The sequence below is a fragment of the Monodon monoceros genome, unplaced genomic scaffold (assembly GCF_005190385.1).
Source record: "Monodon monoceros isolate NGI ecotype Baffin Bay Population unplaced genomic scaffold, NGI_Narwhal_1 Super_Scaffold_20, whole genome shotgun sequence".
Classification (NCBI taxonomy): Eukaryota; Metazoa; Chordata; class Mammalia; order Artiodactyla; family Monodontidae; genus Monodon; species Monodon monoceros.
In genome coordinates, this window is record NW_021703777.1 from 1,430,776 (window position 1) to 1,455,855 (window position 25,080).

At 36.5% G+C, this 25,080-nt stretch overlaps 1 protein-coding gene across 1 annotated transcript in view; it reads left to right on the top strand.

Moving 5' to 3' along the window:
* Positions 1-25,080, top strand: part of GLRB (glycine receptor beta) — a 66,354-nt gene that overhangs the window by 32,009 nt on the left and 9,265 nt on the right. The window contains exons 4-7 of the mRNA XM_029235556.1: positions 11,247-11,476; positions 11,582-11,664; positions 13,240-13,380; positions 18,609-18,761. Coding sequence (XP_029091389.1) covers positions 11,247-11,476; positions 11,582-11,664; positions 13,240-13,380; positions 18,609-18,761 — 607 coding nt within the window. The remainder of the gene's footprint in view (positions 1-11,246; positions 11,477-11,581; positions 11,665-13,239; positions 13,381-18,608; positions 18,762-25,080) is intronic.

Here is a 25,080-nt window from a genome sequence, read left to right on the forward strand (position 1 = left end):
ACCAAAAAAAAAAAAAAAAAAAAAAAAAAAAGAGCAAATAATGTTATAATAGTAGAGGGTTAGTTTTAGAGACCTTTATGCAGAGGAACCAAATTATTTATATTTACTGTTTCTTTTGATGAAATAACCTGGCTTTCCCTTGTGTTGTGAAGATACAGCCCAAAGGTTCAGAATTGGAACCATACTCATCAAATAGACTGAAGTGTTCCATTTTATCATAAGTATTATTTTTTGCTTTTGCAGTGTTTATTTCATGCATACCTATAAGACAGAGTTTTATAGATGTGTGTTTCAAGGCTGTCATATTTTATAGATTTACTCAGTCTTTCCAAAAACAGATGCCCTAATACCTTGTTGCTTGATAGTTAGGAAAGGTACAAGCTATTCTCGATATAGAGATAACATTAGGATGTCTTCTAAGGGAAAAAAGTGTTATCTAAGACAAGCTTGCTCTTCATTACTTGTTGTAGACACCAGTCAGAAATAATAGTGATAACTCAGCAGGGTAACTAAGAGGGTCCACGTGTGGAGAGCAGTTATTTCTTTCTTTTTCCTTCCAGTCACCCAGGGTGGGCTTTTTTTTTTTTTTTTTCAGCTTCATTGAGGTATAACTGACAGATGAAATTGTAAGAAATTTAAAGTGTATGTGATGATTTGATATGCCTCTATATTGTGAAAGGATTTCCCCCATCAACTTAATTAGCACATCCACATTTATCTCTTTTTTTTTTGATGAGAACATTTAAGTTCTATTCCTTTAGCAAATTTCAATTACACAACTGTGTTATCAACTACAGTCACCATGTTACACATTAGATCCTCAGACCTTATTCATCTTACAACCTAAAGTTTATACGTTTTACCAACCTCTCCCTATTTCCCGTACCCCGAAATTCCTGGCAATCACTCTCCTACTCTATGATTCTATGAATTCAACGTTGTTTTAAGACTCGACATATAAGTGATACCATGGAGTAATTGTCCTTTTCTGTCTGGCTTATTTTACGTAGCATAATGGTCTCCAGGTTCATCCATTTTATTGTAAATGACAGTATTTCCTTCTTTTTTCAGACTCAATGATATTCCACTATATATGTATATATATACCACATTTTCCTCATTCATTCCTCCATTGATGGGCACTTACGTTGTTTCCATGCCTTGGCTATTGTAAACAATGCTGTAGTGAACATGGAAATACAAGCGTCGCTTCTAGATATCTTGTTTCCTTTGGGTATAGATCCAGAGGTGGGATTGCTGGATATGGTAGTTCTATTTTTAATTTCCTGAGGACTCTCCATACTGTTTTCCATAGTAGCTGTACCAGTTTGCATTCCCACTAATAGTGTACAATTGTTCCCCTTTCTCTACATTCTAACCAGAATTTATCTCTTGTCTTTTAAAAAAAAATTTATTGAAGTATAGTTGATTTACAATGTTGTGTTAGATCTCTTGGCTTTTTGAAAATAACCGGATAGCATATTTCTTAAAAACAAAAGAAAACAAACAAAAAGACGCCTCCAAAAAAAAGAGGTTGGAAAAGCAGAGAGCCTTAGATTTGTCTAAATATAAGATATATGTTCATAGAAACAGTATGATGAATAGTGTGTAGGCTGTGATACCAGACAGGCTTGTGCTGGAATCTGTTGTGTACTTGATGTGTTACACCCTAAAAAGAGCGAAAAAACTATAGAAATAAAGCAACAGCATTTTGCCTGGCATAGTAACTCTTAGGAGTGGTTCACTGTTTGGTTGTCATGCATTTGCAAATTAACGTACTATCAGGATAGAATCTTATCCTAAAGAAAATGAACGTTTATGTTTGTTAGCAGCTTCATTGTACAGTTATGGTTTTGTTTATGAATAGCCCCCTGGGAAATTCCCCTACAAAGATCTGCTGAAATAAAGGAAGCCCTAAAATTTGGAAGCTTCAGTGTTGCCCAGAGCTTTCCTCTGCAGCTCAGATCTTTCTACTTTAACCGGCAGTTGCTTACTCCAGAAAACATAATGTAGAACACAGAGCTTGGGGTGGGCGTAGCGTGAGGAACTGCAGACAGAGGTGGGGCAACTTCTGAAGGAGGAGGGCAGCCCTTTCCTCCAGTGTATGAAGTTCATTACCAAACAAAGAAGCCATCGAGGTGGTGCACATTAACACTGCTGTAAGGACATTTTAGCCAATTCTGTTTGGAAAACATGCCTTCCTGCTTATTTGTCTTCTAATTCAGAGGCTATTTTTTTTTTTAACACCTTTCTTGGAGTATAATTGCTTTACAGTAGTGTGTTGGTTTCTGCTTTATAACAAAGTGAATCAGCTATAGATATACATATATCCCTATATCTCCTCCCTCTTGCGTCTCCCTCCCACCCTCCCTACCCCACCCCTCTAGGCGGTCACAAAGCACCCAGCTGATCTCCCTGTGCTACGTGGCTGCTTCCCACTAGCTATCTATTTTACATTTGGTAGTGTATAAGGGTAAGCTGGGACGAAGTGAGAGAGTGGCAGGGACATAATTCAGAGGCTAACTTGCTAAACTAAAATCAATCTCACATTTGTTCACAAACTGTAACTGTGTAGTGGAAGAAACAACGTCACAGCCATATTAATACTCCTTAAGCCCTTCTAACCTCCATGGTTATGTATGTGCTCCTTCAGCTTGTTTCATAATCTCATTTTTTAGCTTTATGGTTCCTATTTCTCATGTCGGTGTGTTCGTTGGCATTCTGCTACCTTCCATTTCTGTAAGACATCGTTGTTAATGCTGTAAGTGATATTTACTGACTTAATCGCAGCATTACCCAAATCATCAAATAAATGGAATCATCCTCATTTGAATTTGGTAGAGCAGTCACTTGCTGTATCAGTTTATATGCTACTGCTGGTGACTACTGAAATAAGACCTTCAAAACAAAAGAGTGGTTTGTTAGAGGCGAGGTGGCATCTGCTCTATGGTTATACTGAAAATATTTGTTGATTTTTCCATTCAGTTCCTACCTTTGGCTTACATCAGTTGGTTTTTAGAATTGAAAATGTGAACTGTTGCACTTGTGGGGGAAATTAGGTATTAGGTTTATTGTAACGATCTGTACACAGACACTTTACCTTATCAGAAGTACGTAAGAACTCTTTCATGGAAATAAAAGCCTGATTATGCAATCCATTTTCTTTGGTGTAGACACGCTTTGTAATTATATTGAATTATTGTCGCACTACGATTCATGATCCTGCCAAGCTTTCTATGCCTTTGTGCTGCATGACCTTTTCAAGAAGAAAATCATATTTGGGATCAGCTCAAAGACCTTAATTCTAGTTCTTGGCACTTACTTATCTTTGTTGTTTTAAAACAATTTGATTTTATATATTTTCTTCTATATGTAACTTTAAATTTCTTTCCTTACAACTTGTCTTAGTTTACTAAGTTACTCTCTATCCTATTTCTCTTAGCTATATTATTCAGAAGCACTGGTGATCAGACGTCATAAGTAAGAGGACTGTACAGCTGACCCTTGAACAACACATTTTTGAACTGCGCGGGTCCACTTTATACAGATTTTTGTCACTGTAGTACTATATACATACTACAGTATTACACGATCTACAGCAGTTGGTTGAATCCATAGATACAGAAGGGCACACGATAAAGTTACACGCAGACTTTTGACTGAATGGCGGGTCGGCACTACTAACCCTGCGCTGTACGAGGGTCAACTGTCTTAGACAAGAAGGAAGGATGAGAAATGTCCCAGTTTTATCTTCTCCTTCCAAAATTTGTCATTATCAGCTGGTACAGAAAAATTAAATCAATGGTGTAAACAGTGCCAGCCAAATATCCTAACCTGTCAAAATGTCATAGAAATTATTTCTTCCCTTCTGTCTTTAACAGAAATGTATTGGGCACTTGCTACATATCCAGTCCAGCAGACTGCAACTCATGTAGTTTATAGTTTAGGGTGGTCGCATTGTATCACCTAGCAGGCACCCCTAATAAAAGTGGAATGTTGACATAGGTCTAGAAAAATTTAAATATTCATAAGGTGTGATTAAACAGTATTTAACTAAAAACTTTTAAAAATCACATATGGAGAAAAATAGATAAAGCGTAACCTAAGAATTTTTTACTGACATTTTGGTAGCTTGCAGTTCTTACATGAAATTTCCAACCTCACTAATGACCAAATTTAAATCCCTTTCGCACCAGGCTTTATAACAGCTCTGTTGACAGAACTTTAATTATGATGCTGCCAGATGCTATGAGAGTTGATTTTCTTTATTTCCTTGAACGCCATTTTTTTTTTATCGTAATGTAAAGAAATCAAATGAGGAAACATCACGTATGTGAGCGTTAGGTAAAAATTACAAGTAACCAGAAGAGGTATCCTAACAACAACACAAAATATAGATGAACGGTTCTTAATATTAAAATATCATTAATGAAACTAACCACTTTTAGTGCCTTCTCGTGAAATGTTTTATTGCCTTGAATAAGTAGTGTAATTTGGGTGTTAATTGGTACTGAAAATCTTGGAGAACATCCATTTTCCAGATCATGACTATTAGTGTGCTATTTGGAATGAATAATGATAGTATTTGTCACCAAGTTCTTTCAAAACAATTAAGTAATTTCCCGGTGATAAAAGAGGTCTGTTTCTGATGGGAAGTTGTTTATTGCAAAATAAATGATAGAGCTATAAGTATAGTGATTGAATAAGTGAAAATGAAAATAAATAGGTTTCTAAGTTAGTTATCTAGATACAGAGCCTTTGAAATGCCAATAAGTAGCAATTATTTAGAAATGCCCATAAAGCATGGACCAAAGCATACTAATTAATAATCTTTTATCTTTTAATGAATGTTAAGCCAAAGCTATTAATTTAAATTGTGAAATTTTTAAACACTCTTAAAAGATGCATCAGCGTGCAGCAACTTGTACTGAATATAATACTATGTAGCTACACAACTAATAGAAAAGCATCTTGGAAGCACTTTCCTAATGAGCTAATAAGACGTAATGACCAAGAATGATACAATGAAGTAACTGATTTCCAGTTTTTCAGCGATACTCATTGTAATACAACTCTGGAGTTCTACTCAGAAATAAAATTTGAAAAAGGATTACAGTAGAGACTCAAAGCTTGTGGTATATTGAACTTACATCAGTGCAGCTGAAAGCAAGAAGAGTTCACTTCAGGAGATGCTCAAAGCAGTTTCAAGATTTGTGACCTAGAAATGGATTACCGTTTAGAATAATTGTAGGTCGATCACAGTACAGAGCAAGCCCGATGAATTATGGTATAGGCTTGATTTTTTTTTTTTTTTGAGGCAAAAAGCCTATTCACCTCTATTACCAACATTATAAAAGAATAACAACATTAAGGACATATACTATCAATAATGAGACAAAACATCGATACTTGCTTAGTGCTTAATATAGCCAGATGAACTTTGTATACTTTACATATGTTTTCTCATTTATTGCTGATAAAAAGCCTGTGTTGTGGGTGTATCATTATTATCTTCATCTTATAGATAGGCAACGTTGTTCACGTCCTAATTCTCTGTCATCTTGCTTTTTATATGCCACAGTGTTTTGCTGAAATCATCAGTGTCTCCCTCATTTGCTGAAAGTATTCAGTTTGATTGTACTTGACCTTTGATGGCATTTATTGCTGTGAACCATCTTAAAGCTTTTGACTCTGGTTTGGTGAAATCACATTCTCAGGGCTTTCTTCTTTTTCTCAGACTTCTGAGAAAGCCAGCCCTTTAAATGCTTACCCTCCCTAGGGTTATTTTTTCCTCTGCATTCCTTCTCTAGGTAGGAATATTGGACAAACTCTTTCTTAGTCTTGATTTTTTGGGGTAGTGTTTTCAAGATTCATTCATGTTGTAATATGTATCAGAATGTCATTCCGTTTTATGGCTGAATAATATTCCAGGGTGTGTGTATATGTATATACCACACTTGTCTATCCGTTCATCAGTTGATGGGCACTTGGATTGTTTCCACCTTTTGATTATTGTGAATAATGCTGCTATGGAAAAGGGTGTACAAATATCAGTTGTAGTCTCTTGCTTTTAATTCTTTTGGGCATGTACCTAGGAGTGGAATTGCTGGATCATATGGTAATTCTATACTTAACGTTTTGAGAACAAAGCACAATTTTTAAAAAGTTAAAAACGTGAATATTGTAAGGACATGTCAGTGATTTATTTAACTCATTAATGAGGGAACCAGCCAGATAGTAAAGCTGATTCAGTAGAGAATTCAGGAGACTGGAGAGAAAGAATGCTGCAATTAGGTTGCTAAATTAGATATACTTGTTAGTGTTCCACAGGGCAATAAAGGCATACCTTTGGGAATGTCTTTCCTACCTGACAGAAATCATTTGTAACTTAGTAATCTTCTTGAAATGACATAATTGTACAGAGTCTGGGCCCTAATCCATAGAAAATGGCAAGTCAAACAAAGTTACATTTTCCTAGAGACTCATACAACCCTTAGGTGGGCTTGTTAGATAGCATTTAGTGTGATGTTGAAAGGGCCATCTTTTTGCCTGTCTCCAAATTTTGGCTAACTTTTTATTTATTCCCTTTCCTTTTGTTTACATAATTTTTTGCATTTCCTTTTTAAAAGTAGACTTTATTTTTTAGAATAGTTTTAGGTTCACAGCAAAAATGAGTAGAAAGCGTAGAGAGTTCCTGTCAGCCCCTTACCCCTGGACGTGCAGAGTCTCCTCCACTATGGATTTACTCCACCGAAGTGGTCCTGTGGTTGCAATCGATGACTCTACATGGACACATCATCACCTAAAATCCAGAGTTTAGATTAGGGTTTGCTCTTGGCATTGCCCGTTTGATGGGCTTTGACAAACATATGATGACATGTATCCACCATTATGGTATCAAACAGAAGAATTTCACTGCCCTGGAAAACCACTGTCTTCTGCCTATTCATTCTTCTCTCCCCCTAACCCCTGGCAACCACTGATCTTTTTACTGTCTCCTTAGTTTTGCCTTTTCCAGAATGCCATTATAGTTGGAATCATACAGTATGCAGCCCTTTCAGATTGGCTTAGTCATATGCATTTAAGGTTCCATTATGTCTTTTCATGGCCTGATGGCTCATTTCCTTTTAGTGTCGAATAATATTCCACTGCCTGATGGAGCACAGTTTATTAATCCATCACCCACTGGAGGACATCTTGGTTGCTTCCAAGTTCTGGCAGTTATAACTAAAGCTACAATAAATACCTATTTGCAGGTTTTTGTGTAGACATAGTTTTCAACTTTTTTGAGTACGTACCAAGGAGTGCAATATGATACGAGTGTTTAGTTTTGTAAGAAACTGACAAACTGTCTCCCAAAGTAGCTGTAATATTTTGATTCCCAGCAGCAGTGAGAGTTCCTACTGCTCCACACCCTCATTTCCATTTGCTGTTGTCAGTTATTTTTAGTCCCTTATAGTTTCTTTATGGCTGCAGGAAACGTGTGTCCAGGTGCAAGCCCTGCAGCAAAGGGTCCCAGGTCCCAGGTCCCAGCCTGTCTCAGACATATAGAACAAAAAGAGGGTTGACTGTAGATTAAAACATTCTTGTATCATTTGTAATTTTGTAATTTTTCACACAGACAGTTTATTTTGTCAAGGTCTCTGATACTATCTAGGGCTTTCATCAGCTTTCAGCTGATTAAAATGCTTTGAACTTAATAAATGATAAATGACATGAATATATTCTGGGATGGTGTGGAAACATTGATTAGACTTCAAGAAGAATTTAGAAAAATGGACTTCACATGGAAAAACACTATTGCAATTGCTATAAAAATTTTAAAAGAAAAATAATTTGGCGATACAGTTTTAGATGAGTTAACCATTCCATTTTGGAAATAGGTGGGAAGTAGAACAGTGCTCCCAAAAGAATGTGTGCCTGTGTGGAGATTTCGAGGGGAGCTCGACATAATGCAGGCTTAATTCCTGAAGTTCCACCCCAAACATTGTAAGATGGCTTCTTTTTTAATTATGCAAAATATGCTGAAGTTAAAGGTTAGCGTTGCTTTAATTCCTGTCAGATATCTTTCTGATATTAAAAAAATACTGATATAGTGTCTTTAGAAATTAATTACTAAGAAGCAAAATGTAGTTGCTTGGGTCTAGATAAAGAATACCAATGAGATCTTAGTATTTCTATCTCTACACATATTTCTCACCCTCTTTAAAGTAATAAAACCTAATATTAGGCTAAAACAAAGCATCCAGTTTTAGAAGCCACACTGGTAAAGTTGCTTGGGAGTTGTGCCCAAATAATACTGAAAGAGTCTTGTCAGTATATGGCAGTGTCTCAACGGTTATTTATTTTTTTATCCAGCCCCCTGTTTCTGGAGAGGATTTACAGTATATAAGAATAACAAAAATACAATGAAGTAATTGAAACAGTACTAAATGTGTAGGAGCCATACAATGATAGTCATACCAGGATGTGAGCTATACATTAATTCAATTAGCTATAGGGTTTAGCTTTCAGTTCCCTAGCTGCCAGACAGAAAGGAAACACGACAATAAGCTTACCTTGTACTTCCCAGTAATAGGAAGCATCTATGAGCACCAAGAGACCATTTTCATAGTATAAACTTCCAAAAATAGTCATATTTTTGTAAGGCACTTAGGCCAAATATGCCTAGCACGTAGTAAATACCTATACAAAGATACTATAGTTATATTTGGATAAGCAAATGAAAAATTAAAGAAAAATTCATCTTCAGTATTTTCATGTCATGGCTATTGACCAAAATAAGGGACCATAGCTTTAATAATAAGCTTATAAAAGATACATCGGCAACCTCATCTGACCCCTAGGACCCAGTATTTTATCGTAATACCGTGAATGCGTATTTCAAGTACCACAGCTTGAACATGTAGTGTTTGATGATCTACCTGGATAAGAAACAGTAGTTATAAGAGGGTAATAGAATAGCTTTTACTGCATATAATTTTAGAATACCAGTCATTTTGGCTGATCATTACGGGAAAGCTTTTTAGCAAATAATTTGGAATTGGATACTGTTAAGTGCGCAAAGTAATGGCAAGCGTATATCAACCATGTGCTTTAGCGAAGCTAGCATACTAGGAATTTTATTTGAAAATGATCAGATCTATGGTTTATTTCTTCTTAAGTTGGGGGCCATGCATGTTTTTCTGGGATGAGAAAAACTTTGGTCAGGAAGCAGCATTGTGGCCACTGGAAGGCTTACCAGCTGATAGGCCTATGTCCTGGACATGTTTTGAGCTAATTTCTTTAGCTGTCACAATCAGATATGAGGTAACCGCTTAAGTCCCATTATGAATTGTAAGATATGTTTATATTTGACAAAAAGTTAATGGAGCTGTGTAGTGCAGGTCTTCATCTTCCAGGGTCCTAGGTCTCCTTCACGTCCTCCTTGATTCCATGTTCATTTGATTAGGAAAATGTTATTTTTGTTTTCCCTGCCAGTGGTACAGATATGTTCAGTGCCAGCTTACATAATTCTTAATTTATTTGACTTTCGCACTTCAAGACCACCTGCGTATGATTTTTAACAATCAATTTATATTATGTGTTGAAGTTTATTTATTTATTAAACATGTATTTAATTGAAGTATAGTTGATTTACAATGTTGCGTTATGTGTGTTGCAGTTTTTATAGACATCAAGTTTAGCTGTTAGACGTAGGTAGGTTAAATCTTACTTCACTGTTTGTAGTTCAGTAAATATTTATTATCAATATGTACCTTACCCTCCTCTGATTACTATTATAGAATCTGAACATCATAGGAGAGAGGAAGTGAATTCCTCAAATTTTCCTAGTCACTGCGCATTGCTTATGCTTTATTTTATACATAAATAAAATGTGCGCATTTATGTTTCGTATAAATACGTTAGGTCTTATTATTTAAAGAAAGATAATCTATCATCTCTTCCTATTTAAATATTTGGATTTTGATTTGAAGTTTATGACCTGATTCATTTTGATCATGTCAAAAGGCCATGGATAGATAGTATTTTGTGAATTTTGAATGGTTGAAAATAAGGATGCTGAAGCCCAATGTCATTTATGCCTTGAGCACTTTGGTGCATATTCTGAGTTCAGCATATAAAATTAAAATAAAACAACCTGAGCATAATGCCACCATGCTGCTTTGGACTGTATATACCCCAGTAACCCAGTGTGTGCCAGAATCTCATTTCACTGGCAAATATAAAATGTATTAGGGTATCAAACAATGTTTCCAGGTTCATATATTCTTAGAATATACATGTCTTGATATAATCCAACTTTTACAAAGTTTTACAATTAAAACTTTGGAGATAGGAAAAAACTGAAGAAAGATTATCAGCTGTTTAGTGGATTTCAAAACCTTTTCCTACTGGAGTTGAAAAAAACATTTACACATTTTTCACGTACTCTCATCTGGCAAAATCCAACTGTTATTTGACTACCTCTGTATAATCATTTACATGTATGAGTAGGCAAGGATCATTTTTCCTTTCCTTCCTCAAGTATAAAGTATGTGTTTCAAACATATATGTAGTTTTGTTTTATTTTTATTGATGTACAGTTGATTTACAGTGTTGTGTTAGTTTCTGCTGTACAGCAAAGTGATTCAGTTATACTTATATACACACTCTTTTAAAAATTCTTTTCCATGGTGGTTTATCCCAGGCTACTGAATGTAGTTCCCTGTGCTCTGCAGTAGGACCTTGGTGTTTATCCATCCTATGGATAAACAGCTTCCATCTGCACACCCCAAACTCCCAATCCTTCCCTCCCGAACCCCCTTCTGGCTTTATATACATATAAATTATTTTTGTAGTTTGCTACTTAGTAAGATACAAGTGAAATATTTTCTCTTGGCTTCTTATCTATTTTTAATGAAAATGTATCCTACTTTTGGGGGAAGAATAATGGCAGTATTTAGCAGTTCCTGTGCTTTTTTGACAATACCAACTAACCCGCTGGTATAATTGGTGTTTGTATTACAGTAAAGCAATTATTGTCAAAGTTCTATGACGACGTTTGAACTCGCAAGCGCTAAGAGGATGTCTGTAGAGAGTCTTAGAAAGACACGAGGGGCTTTTTATACCAAGCTATTGTGATCCTTGTTAATGTTGGAAGAGCAAACGTATTTGTGCTGCTAATGATTGAACCCTTTTTATTCTGGTGCTGAACGCATTCTTAAAAATGGCAGTAAACACACACGCACACGTAATTTTCCCAGGATTATAGAGTCAACATCTTCCTGAGACAGAAGTGGAACGACCCCAGACTGAAGCTGCCTAGTGATTTCCGGGGCTCAGATGCCCTGACGGTGGACCCCACGATGTACAAGTGTCTGTGGAAACCTGATTTATTTTTTGCAAATGAAAAAAGTGCCAATTTTCATGATGTAACCCAGGAAAATATTCTCCTCTTTATTTTTCGGGATGGAGATGTCCTCGTCAGCATGAGGTACTCTTTTCTCTCTAATATTTGTAGATTCATATTTTCCTTTAAAAATCAGCATATCACAGAGACGTGTTAAACAACTTCTAAGACATCTGTTTCTGCTTTCAGGCTATCTATTACTCTTTCGTGCCCTTTGGACTTGACCTTGTTTCCCATGGATACACAACGTTGCAAGATGCAACTTGAGAGCTGTATGTAAATGAGACCCTAAGTCACCATAGGGATAAAAATGCTTAAAATTTCTAGGCAATACATGCTACTAATATCTTAGATAATAACGGTGAAACTAATGCTTTTGATTCCAAATAGACGTTAGAATAAGTTATTTAGGGAAATTATAGTTTTCCTTTTACTGTATTAATTTGTACACTAAGATAGATGAATTCTTTTGTTACCAGTTGATTTCAGTTGAGTTGTCGTAGGTGTAGGTGTGTACCCTTCTAACTTATTCCAATCGCCACCTTCATTTGAGTTAGTAATATAGGCAAGGTAAAGGAGAAAATGATGTCCTAATAACTTTTCTAATGTTAAATCCACATTTTTCAGAGCAGAAAATTTGGAAAACATTGAAAAATATTATCTAAATCCTACCAAGCATTCATTTTCTATGGATCTATAAAAAAATTATGTTTTACAAAATTGGATTTTAGATTTTCTATGTTTCTAGAATCATATATTTTTCAGTTTCTAAAAGAGGTATCAGGTGTAGTCATTGAAATGCTTATCTCTAAAATATATTTATTAATTAATTTGCTATGAAGCTTGTCATGTGAAAATCAAAGTAGGAAATAAAACTTGAAAAATTAACACTAATGGAAGGAATCTTCAGCCTGAATACCCATATACTGTGACCTATTCCTACAAAGAATCACCTTATAAAATGTATGCGCTTGCTTGATGACATGCTTTAAAGTCACTTAGTGGTTACTTGTTGTTGTTTAATTTACTGAAGCTGAGTCCTAAATTTGAACAATATTTTTTGCTTTCTAACTATAATGTGAGATTTTGCAGATATAAGTGTATGTATGTACACGTCTGTGTGTGTACTGTATACACGTGTGCCTGTGTGTCAATATGCATTTTTTATAAATAATTCCAAATGTGTATATACCTTCAATTCTATTACTAGATACACTAAAGTATGGCTTTAAAAAATATAGGCATGTAAGAGTTGAACGGTAGGCTACAACATGCTGTAAACCCATGGGGCCCTTGAATTGTAGCCAGGTTACCTAAGCCCACAATGTGGGTTCCAGGAGGATCTAGTGATGGAGTGATGTCCATTTGAGGGGCTGTTTTATTGCCCTCCTCTGGCCATGCAACTCCTCTAGGGAAGTTGGTAGTGAATTCTTCAAAAAAACCCATTTTGGTGCTTAAGTTTCTTTAAAAATCTCCAGGTAGCATATTGCATGATTGTAAATGTGTACATTCAGAAAGCTAATATCACTTTTTTGCTACTTTTTCATTGATGACAGTTCGGAATTCTGACATAGACAGATGTACTACTGTTCATGACACCCGAGGATTTTTACCATCTGTGATATGCTGATTATTTTAGCTTGTTCTTTCTTTAAGCCAATTATCTGTAACTTGTGCTAATATTTTTATTAGTGGCCATAGATTTTACCTCTTTACATTTCTAACAAAAGTTTCATAAAAAGACCTATTGTTTTACCATTTCTGTGTTTAATATCTGGATGTTAAAATGTTAAAGAAGTGTCAATAATTATATTTCAAACTAATATTTTATTTCCTTTTGTTTATAGTTGGTTACACAACTGACGACTTACGATTTATCTGGCAGTCAGGGGATCCTGTTCAATTAGAAAAAATTGCCTTGCCTCAATTTGATATTAAAAAGGAAGATATTGAATATGGTAACTGTACAAAATACTACAAAGGCACTGGTAAGTAATATTCTTTAAATTAAACAAAACTAAGTCTTATTTCAAAGGTTTGTTTCAATATTAAAATATGCTAGGGACAGAACAAACTAGTTAAAAAATAAATTCAGTATTTATAAACATTATATCTATATGTTGATATATTTAAATCTTTCATAAAATTACATCCACTAAAGTTAAAATTTATTTTATCACTAGATAGTTTTGCTTTTCTTTATGTAATTCCGGATAACAACAGGTTTTCAACATTTTATTTTATATGAAATCTCCAGGCAGTGGTTTTCTTAGATGTTGCCTAGAAATTCTGCTCTGACAGGATTCATATTAGGGCCAAACGTTATGGATATAAACAATGTAACCCATATATATTCGTCTGCTGTCTTTGGGGCAGTTTTTCAATGTTGGTTGACCCATTTTCTTAATTTTCAAAAAATTTGATCTTTATGCTGTGCAGGAAACAGTAAACACATGAAATAATTGGACATGAGTAAAAATTTGCCCTATAATATTCTTGATCTAGGTTATGGAACAGCCAGTTATGAAAACTCAACAAATTAACCTCACGCATTAAATCACGTCAAGCTTTACAGAAATGAAAATACAGTACTCACTGATCAATACTTTCCTAATATGGTTAGTATTCAACCTTTGAGTCTCCTCTAGAGGTTATAGGTTATTGAAGGCTCTAGATATTAAATATAGTGCTATTTTCCTCAGCAATATAAATAAAAAGGTGAATGACTTTTGACCAATACATTCACACGAATAATCAGTCTAACTTATAAATTACCACAAAATTCTAATTCTGTATCAGGAAGTAAATCATGACAAAGATATTCAGGAATAGATGTAATTAAAAAGTTTATTGCAACATTTATGTTGACTTTGCAAAAATAAAAATGTGTAGAGTAATTGTGGAAAATTTACTGAGATGAGATGTTTGAGTTAAAATGCTGCATCGTGACATCATCAAGGACAAAATATGATTTAAAACATACCTGCTGATTAGAATAAAAGATAGAGTGAATAGTTGCATATCTACGTTGTTGTAATAATAAACACAACACGTGCCAACTTAGAGATAAGGTTAGTTTAAGCATCTGTTGTCATTGACCTTCAATTAAATTAACAGATTATATATCATTTATATATAAATAGTCCCTTCTCTTGTAGAGCTTATAGTATTTTAGGACAAGAGACAAAATAAGCAAATACACTGCTGAAAGAATTATCAAAAATTTTAATGGAAAAACAGAGCTCTTCAAAATTTGACCATCAAAGTATTCAGTGAAGAAATCGTAGATACCTTGATTGTCAGGTGTGGGAGTGATCGGTCGGCTAATGCTGAGTCAGCTCTTTTGTTGAACACATAAAATAACTGAGATGCAGGGTCAACGACTTCCTGAATGTCAAGGGCAAATCAGTGTCAGCTGTAACCTGGGCACAGTCATTCTCCTCCCTATGACTCACGCAAATTGAGACTGACTACAGTTTTCAGGGATTTCTCACCTAGTAATGGGAAAAATAAACTTGAAAGCCAAGAGAATAAAATCCTACCAAGCATTCACTGGTAGGATAAAGCATTCATTGGTAGAATAAAGCATTCATTGGTAGGATAAAGCATTCATTGGTAGAATAAACTTGAAAGCCAAGAGAAGTTTTTTGGAGGATTGATGTATAGAAACATTTAATAGATGGCTTTTTGAGTTCTTGCTATCTGTCAGGCATTGCTTTAAGCACTTTGCAGGAATTCTATCATTTAATCCTCACAACAGTCCTGTGAGTTCAGTGAGTGCTATTATATTTGGAAAATAGTTACCCACATCCAGATTATATGATTAACATTTCAAAATGAATAGTCTCTAAATTGTTTGAGAAACTTGAAATAGAGTTTACTGAAGTTTTTTAAACTTCATCTAGAGATGAAAAATAAAACCAGTAATTTTATTTCTAATTTTATGTAGTATAAAATCATGTAATAGTATTGAAAATCATGGGGTTATTCATTTTTTCACCTTTAAGCCCTGAACTTAAAATGTCTCGGGACTTCCCTGGAGGTCCAGTGGTTAAGATTTCACCTTCCAGTGCAGGGGATGCGGGTTCGATCCCTGGTCATGGAGCTAAGATCTCACATGCCTCGTGGCCAAAAGGACAGAACATAAAACAGAAGCAATATTGTAACAAATTCAATAAAGACTTTAAAAATGGTCCACATCAAAACAATCTTAACAAAAAAGAAGCCTCTACTTGGGGACTCAGCAGTGAATAAAGGACAGATCCCTGCTGTTTTATAGATCCATATTCTTACATGGCGAGCAAGTAAAGTGAATATAATTCTTTTAGTCCTAAGAAGGAAATAAGAGGGTGTGCTGTGGTAGAGAGTATTTGGGGATATACTCAAGATTTACGATAAGTAAATCTTTAATAGCTTTTTGTGTGTGTGTGGTATTTTTTGAGTTATCATAAATAAGTCGCTTATATCTCATTAGATACAGAAAATAAGAAAAAACTCATGGCTAACATAATAATAATTGGCACTATATTTCAGTAAACATGCTTTGTCAGTATTTATATGAATCAGTATATGGATATAAGAAGAACATTTTAATGTTTGGATAATACTTAGAAATGTATCTAGGAAAATAGAACATCCAAAATATATGGAAAGCTTAACAGTGTAGAATACTGGAAAAGATACAGAAAGCAACATATAAAATGATGGCCAATATGTTCTTTAATTTGTACAAAATTATCTGAAATGGCGATTTGGCTTTAACTTTATTAAAAATTAGGGTTTTATTTATAATAGTAGAAATTACACAGGTGGAGAAATATATGGGTACACAAGTATAGAAAAATCTTTAAATTGGAAGCCTGAGTGAATAATAATCAAATAAAAGCTCACAGGAAATAGAAAGTAACTTGAATTTGCCAGTGAGCATTTATACCCATTAGCTGCCCACCTGCCCCTCATAAATGTAACAGTACCAGGAAATCAAAAAAGATCAAGAAATGTTTCTCATAAAAGTTTATGGAGCAAATCACTATGATATCCAGGCGTATATTTTACTGCTAAATGCATCCACGTCTTGGGAAGCTCCCCGGGGGGTGGCTTCAGATGAAGCAATCGGTTACTAGGCTGTCATCTAAATGTGGTGGATGGGATGCACAGATGCATTGGAAAGTGAGCAACTTTATAGAAAATTGTTATAATCCTTGTGACAACCTAGGCTCCTAAAGATACATAATAAGCACATATGTGTTATTCCCCATTTTACAGGCACTAGGTGAGTGTAAAGTTACCTTGAGGGAGTGACACTCTTAGAAAGCAAGGTACTGCAGAACCGCGTGTAGGAAACGCTGTGGGCCTCCTTAATTGCAGTGAATGGGCTTATGAAAGATTATAGTTTGGAAGTTTTGCACATGGTTGTTAGCTGGAAGCATATGTTCTCATTTGTCCAGGCAGGAAGTTGAGATAAGAGGTAGGCACTGAAAAGGGAGGGGGATTTTCCATCGTTTTGCCTTTCATATCTTTTTAGAACCTGTGCACCATTTAAATGAATTGCCAAGTTTTAATGAACTTAAAATTTAAAAAAGACAAACACTCTGCATTGCTTGTCTTTTTTTTTTTTTTGCGCTACGCGGGCCTCTCACTGCTGTGGCCTCTCCCGTTGCGGAGCACAGGCTCTGGCCGCACAGGCTCAGCGGCCATGGCTCACGGGCCCAGCCGCTCCGCGGCATGTGGGATCTTCCCGGACCGGGGCACGAACCCATGTCCCCTGTATCGGCAGGCGGACTCTCAACCACTGCGCCACCAGGGAAGCCCATGCTTGTCTTTTTTTGCTATAATATGGAAACATTTGGCATAATTAGAATTTGCTTCAGTTCAAATCAACTATTTATTTTTGTTACAGATTAGCCCTAACATCTTTCTAATCCCTCCGAGGTATCAGTGATTATTGGGAAAAGGATAGATTTCTAATCTAAGCTATTTGATAAAGGGATGAGAATAGCCATTCTTTGAAAGACCCTATTTGTGTGCAATTACTGCTCTAGATACTATTAATGAATAAATATGAAGATTATTCTAGCATCAGAAATATATACCTTCTTCCCAACTAGGAAAACTAGATAAGTACAACTTTTTAAACTAAAACACAGTAAAAAAGTAATATTGTATTTTCCCCGTAATTATTTTATTTACGCACTGTCCATTCATTTGTCTCAGCATTTTAAATAATTATGTACAGTTTAAACTGAACACAACTGAAGATATTTTAACGTTTTGGAATTCATGCATATGCCCTTCCTTTTGTTGAATGGGAAATGACATTTTTATCTAAATTGAACATTTAAAAAATTCATCTCTCTCAAACATCTGGAAACGTCTCTTGTATGCCAGTGCTGGGAGGCTATTTGTGTCACTTATTTTCTTTCTCCAGTCAGCAAAGGCTATTATGAGGCTGCCCATAATTTGTGATTAATTTGAGAGACTACTTGACATCATGGCAGTCCTAGAATGATGTGTAAGGGCAACGTCTGCTTTAGTCTCAGCCTGTGAAAGTGAAGCCCTTTCCCTCGATTCCAGAACATTTGAGGTCCTGGAGTGGAACCAGGGGAGACTTGGTTGGGATGTCAGATGTTTGCCTTTACAAGCTTTTACCTGCATAGACTGGGAACACTCACTTACCCTCCTCGTGTTTACCTCCAAGACTGTCTGCACATTTCATGCGTAAATGTGCGTATGAGCTCTGGTAGACGGTCATCCCTTCCAGATAAGAAGTGGTCCACGTGGCTGAAAATTATACTGACAACGTGTAATCCAGGCATATTTCTTTTTAGACTTGCTCTGCTCTGATTTAATGCTCCCGGTGGCTTCTTTACATCTTTTGCTCCCAGAGGACCCAAGGATAATGGGGAGTTTAAGTCACTGCAAAATCTCGGAGCAAAGACTTAAAAGCCGAGACTGGCCATCCCAGAGCAGCACATGGTGTCTGTTTGTCAATCTCATAATGAAGTTGCAAGAGGTCAGGTGAAACAGGTCTCATCATGCCGTCCTCTTAGATCACGTAAATGATACATATTTACAGAACCAGCCCCCGTCCTTTTTACGTGGAGTTCACTTTGTGAAATTGCCTCAAGCAGGAACGACCTGTAATTTCCGGGCACGATGTGATTTTGCGGTGGGATGTGGCGGGAGTGTCACTCTTGCCCGTGTCTGTCGCTGGCAGGATACTACACGTGCGTGGAGGTCATCTTCACCCTGAGGCGGCAGGTGGGCTTCTACATGATGGGCGTCTACGCCCCAACCCTGCTCATCGTGGTTCTGTCCTGGCTGTCCTTCTGGATCAACCCCGACGCCAGCGCTGCCAGAGTGCCCCTGGGTAACGTGTTCCAGCCTCTCTCGGGGGGTCGCAAGTGCGCTGCATCTTTATAGAAATGACTGTATAATTTTGAAATTATACCAAATGATTTTGAGACAGTGAGTTTTGGAATTGATGGCAACCTTTTTTTTTTTTTTTCAGACTTCCTTCAGTCCTTGACATTGAACTAGATTTTCTCCGTGTTTATGCATTCTGTAATTAAACTAAGTTTTCTCTTTTTGTGTCCTTGGGGTATTTTAAGCAGTTAATCCATCCTACTTTGACTCTCATGAAATAATTATTAATAAGCGATTTTCACGGATAACGGAAGGCTAAAATCCCCAGTGGTGCCAAGCTTAAAAACAAATGACTATTTGGATAGAAATCTTTCTAAATCATATACTGTCTCATACTGTTCATCAGGGAATATGTAATAGAATTTATCTTTTAAACATGACTTTGCATCATTTTCCTAAACACTAGTTATTGTGTGCTGTACCACCAAGAGAGGCTAGAGAGAGGAAGGGCTGGTTAGGCCACGCTCTCCAGTTTGTGATGTTTAATGCTCTGTGACATAGAAACACCAATAGCCAGACTTGAAAATTCTGTCTCTATAGGGCTTAAATAGTCTCGGGTTGGGGAAATAATCGAGAGCCTTTCATTTTTTTTTTTTTTTAATTCATTTATTTATGGCTGTGTTGGGTCTTCGTTGCTGCACATGGGCTTTCTCTAGTTGCGGCGAGCGGGGGCTATTCTTCGTTGTGGTGCATGGGTTTCTCATTGCGGTGGCTTCTCTTGTTGCAGAACACGGGCTCTAAGCACGCACGCTTCAGTAGCTGTGGCACGCGGGCTCAGTAGTTGTGGCTCGCGGGCTTAGTTGCTCTGCGGCACGTGGGATCTTCCCGGACAAGGGCTCGAACCCGTGTCCCCTGCATTGGCAGGCAGATTCTTAACCACTGCGCCACCAGGGAAGCCCTGACTCTGCTTTCTGAAATCCCACATGCAAGACATCTTGTAGATGGTATTTAAGGCGATGAGTGGAATGTAGGTAGAAGAATCTCAGGACTAAAGCCTTGGGATTGAGAAGATGAGGAACAATCTATGTGATGTGGCTTCCTAGAATCCTGCCAAGTGGAGAAGGTGTGTCCAGGCGAGGAGAGTGACCAGCCAGCTGCTTGTAGGTCAAGGTTAGGGCTAAAGATTGCCCTTGGCTTTAGCAGCCTAGGGGGCCACTGGGATCCAGAACAGAGACAGTCTCCATGGAGTGAGGAGAAGAGGGAAGCCTGGTCGGAGTGACTCAGGAGAATACAGGAGGGGGACCTAGAGCCCTCGGTGTAAACGGCCTGTTGGAGGTCGTTAGCTGCCCACAGGAGGGGAGGGTGGGGAAATAGCCAGGGGGGATGGGAGCTGAGAGGTTTCTTGGTTTTGTTTTTCTAAGGGGCACAATCCACACACGTTTATTTTTGGTGGAAAACAACCAGTAGTGAAGGAAAAAATGAGAGTCGGTAGAAGTGCAGGAGCAGTGAGAGGGGATGGGAGGTAGGAAACGAGGGATTGGCCTTTGCTAGAACACAGTGGATTTGTCCACGGGGTCAGCAAACTCCTTCGGCGACAGTTTGAATAGCAAACATTTGAGGTTTCTGTTGAAACCCCGAAATCCGCTGTCATAGCACTAAAGCAGCCTTAGACAATACATAGCTGAATAGGCGTGGATATGTCCTAGTAAAACTGTATTTATAAAAATAGGCGGTGGGTCAGATGTGCCTGGTGCATGGGGTTGACTGACTGCTGGTCTGTAGCGTTAGGAGAGAAGGTAGAGCTGAAGGGCACACAGCGAGATGCGAGGGTAGACATGGTCATGGGGGCTAGCCTCTGATTTTGTTTTCTTAGTGAAATGGGAAACCAGGTCATGAGTTGCAAGGGTGATGGGGAAAAGCACTGTGGTTCTGAAGGGAGAGAGACTGGTGAAGGGACTGGGGAAATACACCCTGATTGCCTGGTAGGATCGCGGACCTCTGGAGGTCAGTGGTGGTAAATTGAAAGTGGGATCAGTCAACATGTTGACTCATGAAAAGAAAACTAGGGACATATTTAGGTTTTTGAGATTTATATGTGCTGTTGCATGTGTTAATGTTTGCTTCTGTCTTATTACCGAGTAGCGTTTCATAGTATGGATACACCACCGTGTGTTTCTCCATTAACCAGTTGTTGGGGATTGGGTTGTTTCCAGTTTTGGGGTATTATACGTGATGTGACAAATAATTGTGTACAAGGCTCTGTGTGGGCATACATTTTCATTACTCTTGGGCAAACACCTAGAAATGAGATTTCTGCATTTTATAGGAAAAGTTTGTTTAACTTTTCTAAAATATTAGCATAGTGTTTATCAAAATAATGGTACCGTTTTGCCTGATTCATACTCCTGTGTCATATACTCCCCAAATACTTAATTTTTTTTACTTCTTGTAGTGCCTTGGACCTTAGTACAATGTTGAATACGGTTGTGAGAGATGCTTATTCCTGATTCTGGGTAGAAATAGTTGAAGTATTCAGTGTTGAGTGTAATAGTGGCTGTAGTTATTACAGATCTCTTAATCAGGTTGAAGAGGTTCCCTTCTCTTCCTAGTTGGCAGAGGGTTTTTATCATGACTGTTGACTTTTGCCAAATGCTTCAGTGCTTTCTCTGAGTATATTTAAAGGTTTATATGTTTTTTTCCTTTATTTTGGCACATTTTACCAATTGATTTCTAGCTATTAGATGAGTAGGTAAAATTATTAGCACAAACACGTTCATAATATTGGTTTTTCCTTTTCATGTCTAGCTGTAGTGAAGTATTCATTCCTACGTACTGATATCGTTAAATTGTGAATTCTTTTTTTTTTTTTTTGACCACTCTAGATAAAGACTTATCCGTTTTCTTGGTATTTTCAAAACATCAGCGTTCATTTCATTCATTTCTATCTATTTGTTTATTTTTCTTTTTCATTGATTTTGGCTCTTATCTTTATTATTTCTTTTTACTCAGTCTGGATTTTATTTGATGTCTTTTTGATGATTGAAGTGGAAACTCAGATATCCGATTTTAGACCCTTCTTCTTTTCTAACATGGCCATTTAAAGTTACAAATTTCCCTTGTAAGTCCTGCTTTAGCTGCAGTGCACAAATTTTTGTATACTGTATTTTCATCTTCCTTCATTAAAAAAATATTCTCTAATTTCCCTTGTGATTTCTTCTTTGGCCCACAGATTCTTTATATATGTGTAGTTTGGATTCCAAATATTTAGCATTTTCATAAGTACTCAAATATGATTTGTTTTTAATTTTGGCAGGGAACATACTCTATGATTTCAATCCTTTTATGTTTACTGAGACTTTGTTAATGGTCCAGCCCAGCATATGTCTCCTGGCAAACATCCTATGTCACTTGCACTGTATATTTATCACTCTTGGGTGTAGAATTCTGTAGATATGAGTGGAGTCAGGTTGGTTGATAGTACTGTTAAAATCTTTTATGTCTTTTGTCTAGTTATTATAGTTATTGATGAGAGAGTTGTTAAAATCCCCAACTCTAATTATGGAATTATGCTTCAGGTATTTTGAAGCTCTGTGATTAGACCCACACATATATATAATTTTATCTAAAAAGAAAAAAGAAATAATATTACTGACAGATTAAATATCAGGATATTCTGTCAATACGACTATTTTGACCCAGTGTATCTTTCCTTTTTCTACTTTTTTCCCCCTACATTTTCCCAAAAGATTATGAAATCAATTTGCCAATCTTTTCCTTCTATGGCCCATAATTTTTATTTTCTAAAATTTAGGAGAAGAACATATATCATTTACCCTAGACTCATTTTGCTTTTTTAAAAAAAAAATCAGTCTTGTGTTCCAGTTTTATTTTTCTTCCTATCTCTTTTTGATTTACTTTTCCCATTGTTAACAAGTATCAAAGCTTCCTCTGCGAACTTTAGGTAGACTTTGTCTTCAGCTATTTCTTTAAGTATAAAAGTAACTGTGGAGGTAACGTCTTACACTTTTTACCCTACGTAAACTTTACTGTAACACATTCTTTTTCTGGTACATGAAATGGTTTAGTTGCTGCTAAAAAGGATTTTTTTTAAACAATACTTTTAAATTATACATGTAAAAAGATGAATAATTCAGGTCGCAATTCAGACCTCTAGCAGGTCACACACAGTACCTTTCTTCCCTATTATGGTCTTTTCTTATCATCTGGAACAGTGGTTCAAGATCTTTTTGATTATAAGGATCTCTTTCAAAAATGTCAGATATTATTTCTGGATTCCCACATGGTAGTAATTGTGGTTTTCCTTTTAGTATCCTTTGATTAGAATGCTGTGCAATGATAACATGCTGATGTAATAATTTAGCAGTATTTCTAAATGAATTTTCATGTTATTAATCACAACTCCATATAAGAATTTGGTGCATGGTGTAGTTTGTCTCAGTATGGGATAACGATGATTTCAGGTTTAGACAGTAGCTGTTGGGCACAATTTCTCCTTGATTTGCTCTGTTGGTTCTATTTGTTGTTAATAAAAAATACTACCGGGACTTCCCTGGTGGTCCAGTGGTAAAGAATCCGCCTTGCATTGCAGGGGACGTGGGTTCGATCCCTAGTTGGGGGACTGAGATCCCATGTGCGGCAGGGCAGCTAAGCCCACGCGCCACAACTACTGAGCTTGCGTGCCACAAACTACAGAGCCCACATGCTCTGGAGCCTGCATGAGACACTAGAAAGAGAAAACTCGCATGCCACAACTAGAGAGAAGCCTGTGGGCTGCAACGAAGACCCAACACAGCCAAAAGAAAAAGAAATAAAATAAATAAATAAATGAAATACAAAAAAAATATCTCTACCTCCCCTTTCTTTTCCTTTTCTTTTTTCACCCTTTTTCTTGCTTTCCTTTTTCAGTCTTCTAGGTTTTGGTATTCCTCTTTTAGGCAATAGATTGCTAGAGTATATGCTATTAAAGAATTATTTTTCAGATGTTTCCTCTGAGATTGTCTGAACGAGAAATCTCTGGACATCCCATAGTCAATGGGAGTTCACTATCAATAGTGGTCTCTTAAATAAGGATTTTATCACTATAAAGTTCTTTCTGCATATTGATGAGCTAAACAACTTTATCTTCACCCTGAATTCTTTATAGAAGTTTTTATTCACGTTAACTATTTTATGTAGTTAATTTATTAATACTTTGATTTATATTATTTGTTAGCCATAACTTTTAGTAGATGTAGACCTCACGCCTGTTTATCAGAGTTGATAGCAATTTTACGACATACTCCCTGATTTGAAATCTAGACTTGGTTTGTTTTTGCATTAGGGAGAGAAAGTAACAAATGACAAATAAGGACTATATGTTTTAAACACGTTATAGAAAAATTATACCAAGAAGTCCTGGAATTTATTAGAGAGGTGCTCCATTAAATGGGAATAATATATTAAGAACACAATATTGAAATTATAAATATACCCATTTTTTTGAATGATGGGTTTCACATTTCTTTTTATTGGTTCATAATGTAGGAAAATTCAGGCAGCATTTCACTATGAGTTACTTAAACAATGATGTAATCTCATCTGAAGGCCATGTTAATATAAGGCTGAAATATTTGTCTGGAGAAATATTTGCTCAGATTTCTTATTTTAGGATAAAAAAGCAAGTGGACGTTTCCTATTTTAATGTGATTTCCTGAAGACAAGGCACACAGTGAGGTCCACATTCTCTTCCTTCTCAACTGATCTCCATTTCCATTCTTACATCTTCGAAATGATACAGATCTTATTGGGATTGGTCACCATGGTTTTTAACTTAACGCCTGGGATTATAAATATCTCCCAAATGTCCATTAATATTCTATTATTCTGAATCTTTCTCTGCTCCTTTGACCTCCTTTTTCTGATGCCTGAGCCTCTCTGGAGTCCCCTCCCTTTCCACCACAACCTCCCCTGAACGATACTGGCCAATCTGTCCTTCAAGAAGGTCCTGGGTGCCCTGTGCTGAGTCGTGGTCACCAGTTCTTTGTTTCTCGGCCTTTATCTGGCCTAACTTGGTGTTTTCTTTCCAAAGTCACATCTTTTCTATATTCTCCTCTTCCTATATTTCATGGGTATTTTCCCAGTCATTCTGTTTAGAAGTTTGTCTCAGTCTTTTCCTTCTTCCTTTAAATAGTAATCAAGTTTTAAAAAATGTTTTCTCCAAAATCCTTTCACATTCATCCTATCCTTCATTTTCTTATTCTTTGTTTCTGCATCTCCTATATTTTTCTTTCTCAGTTTATTTTTTTATCCCTAGAAGAGTGACG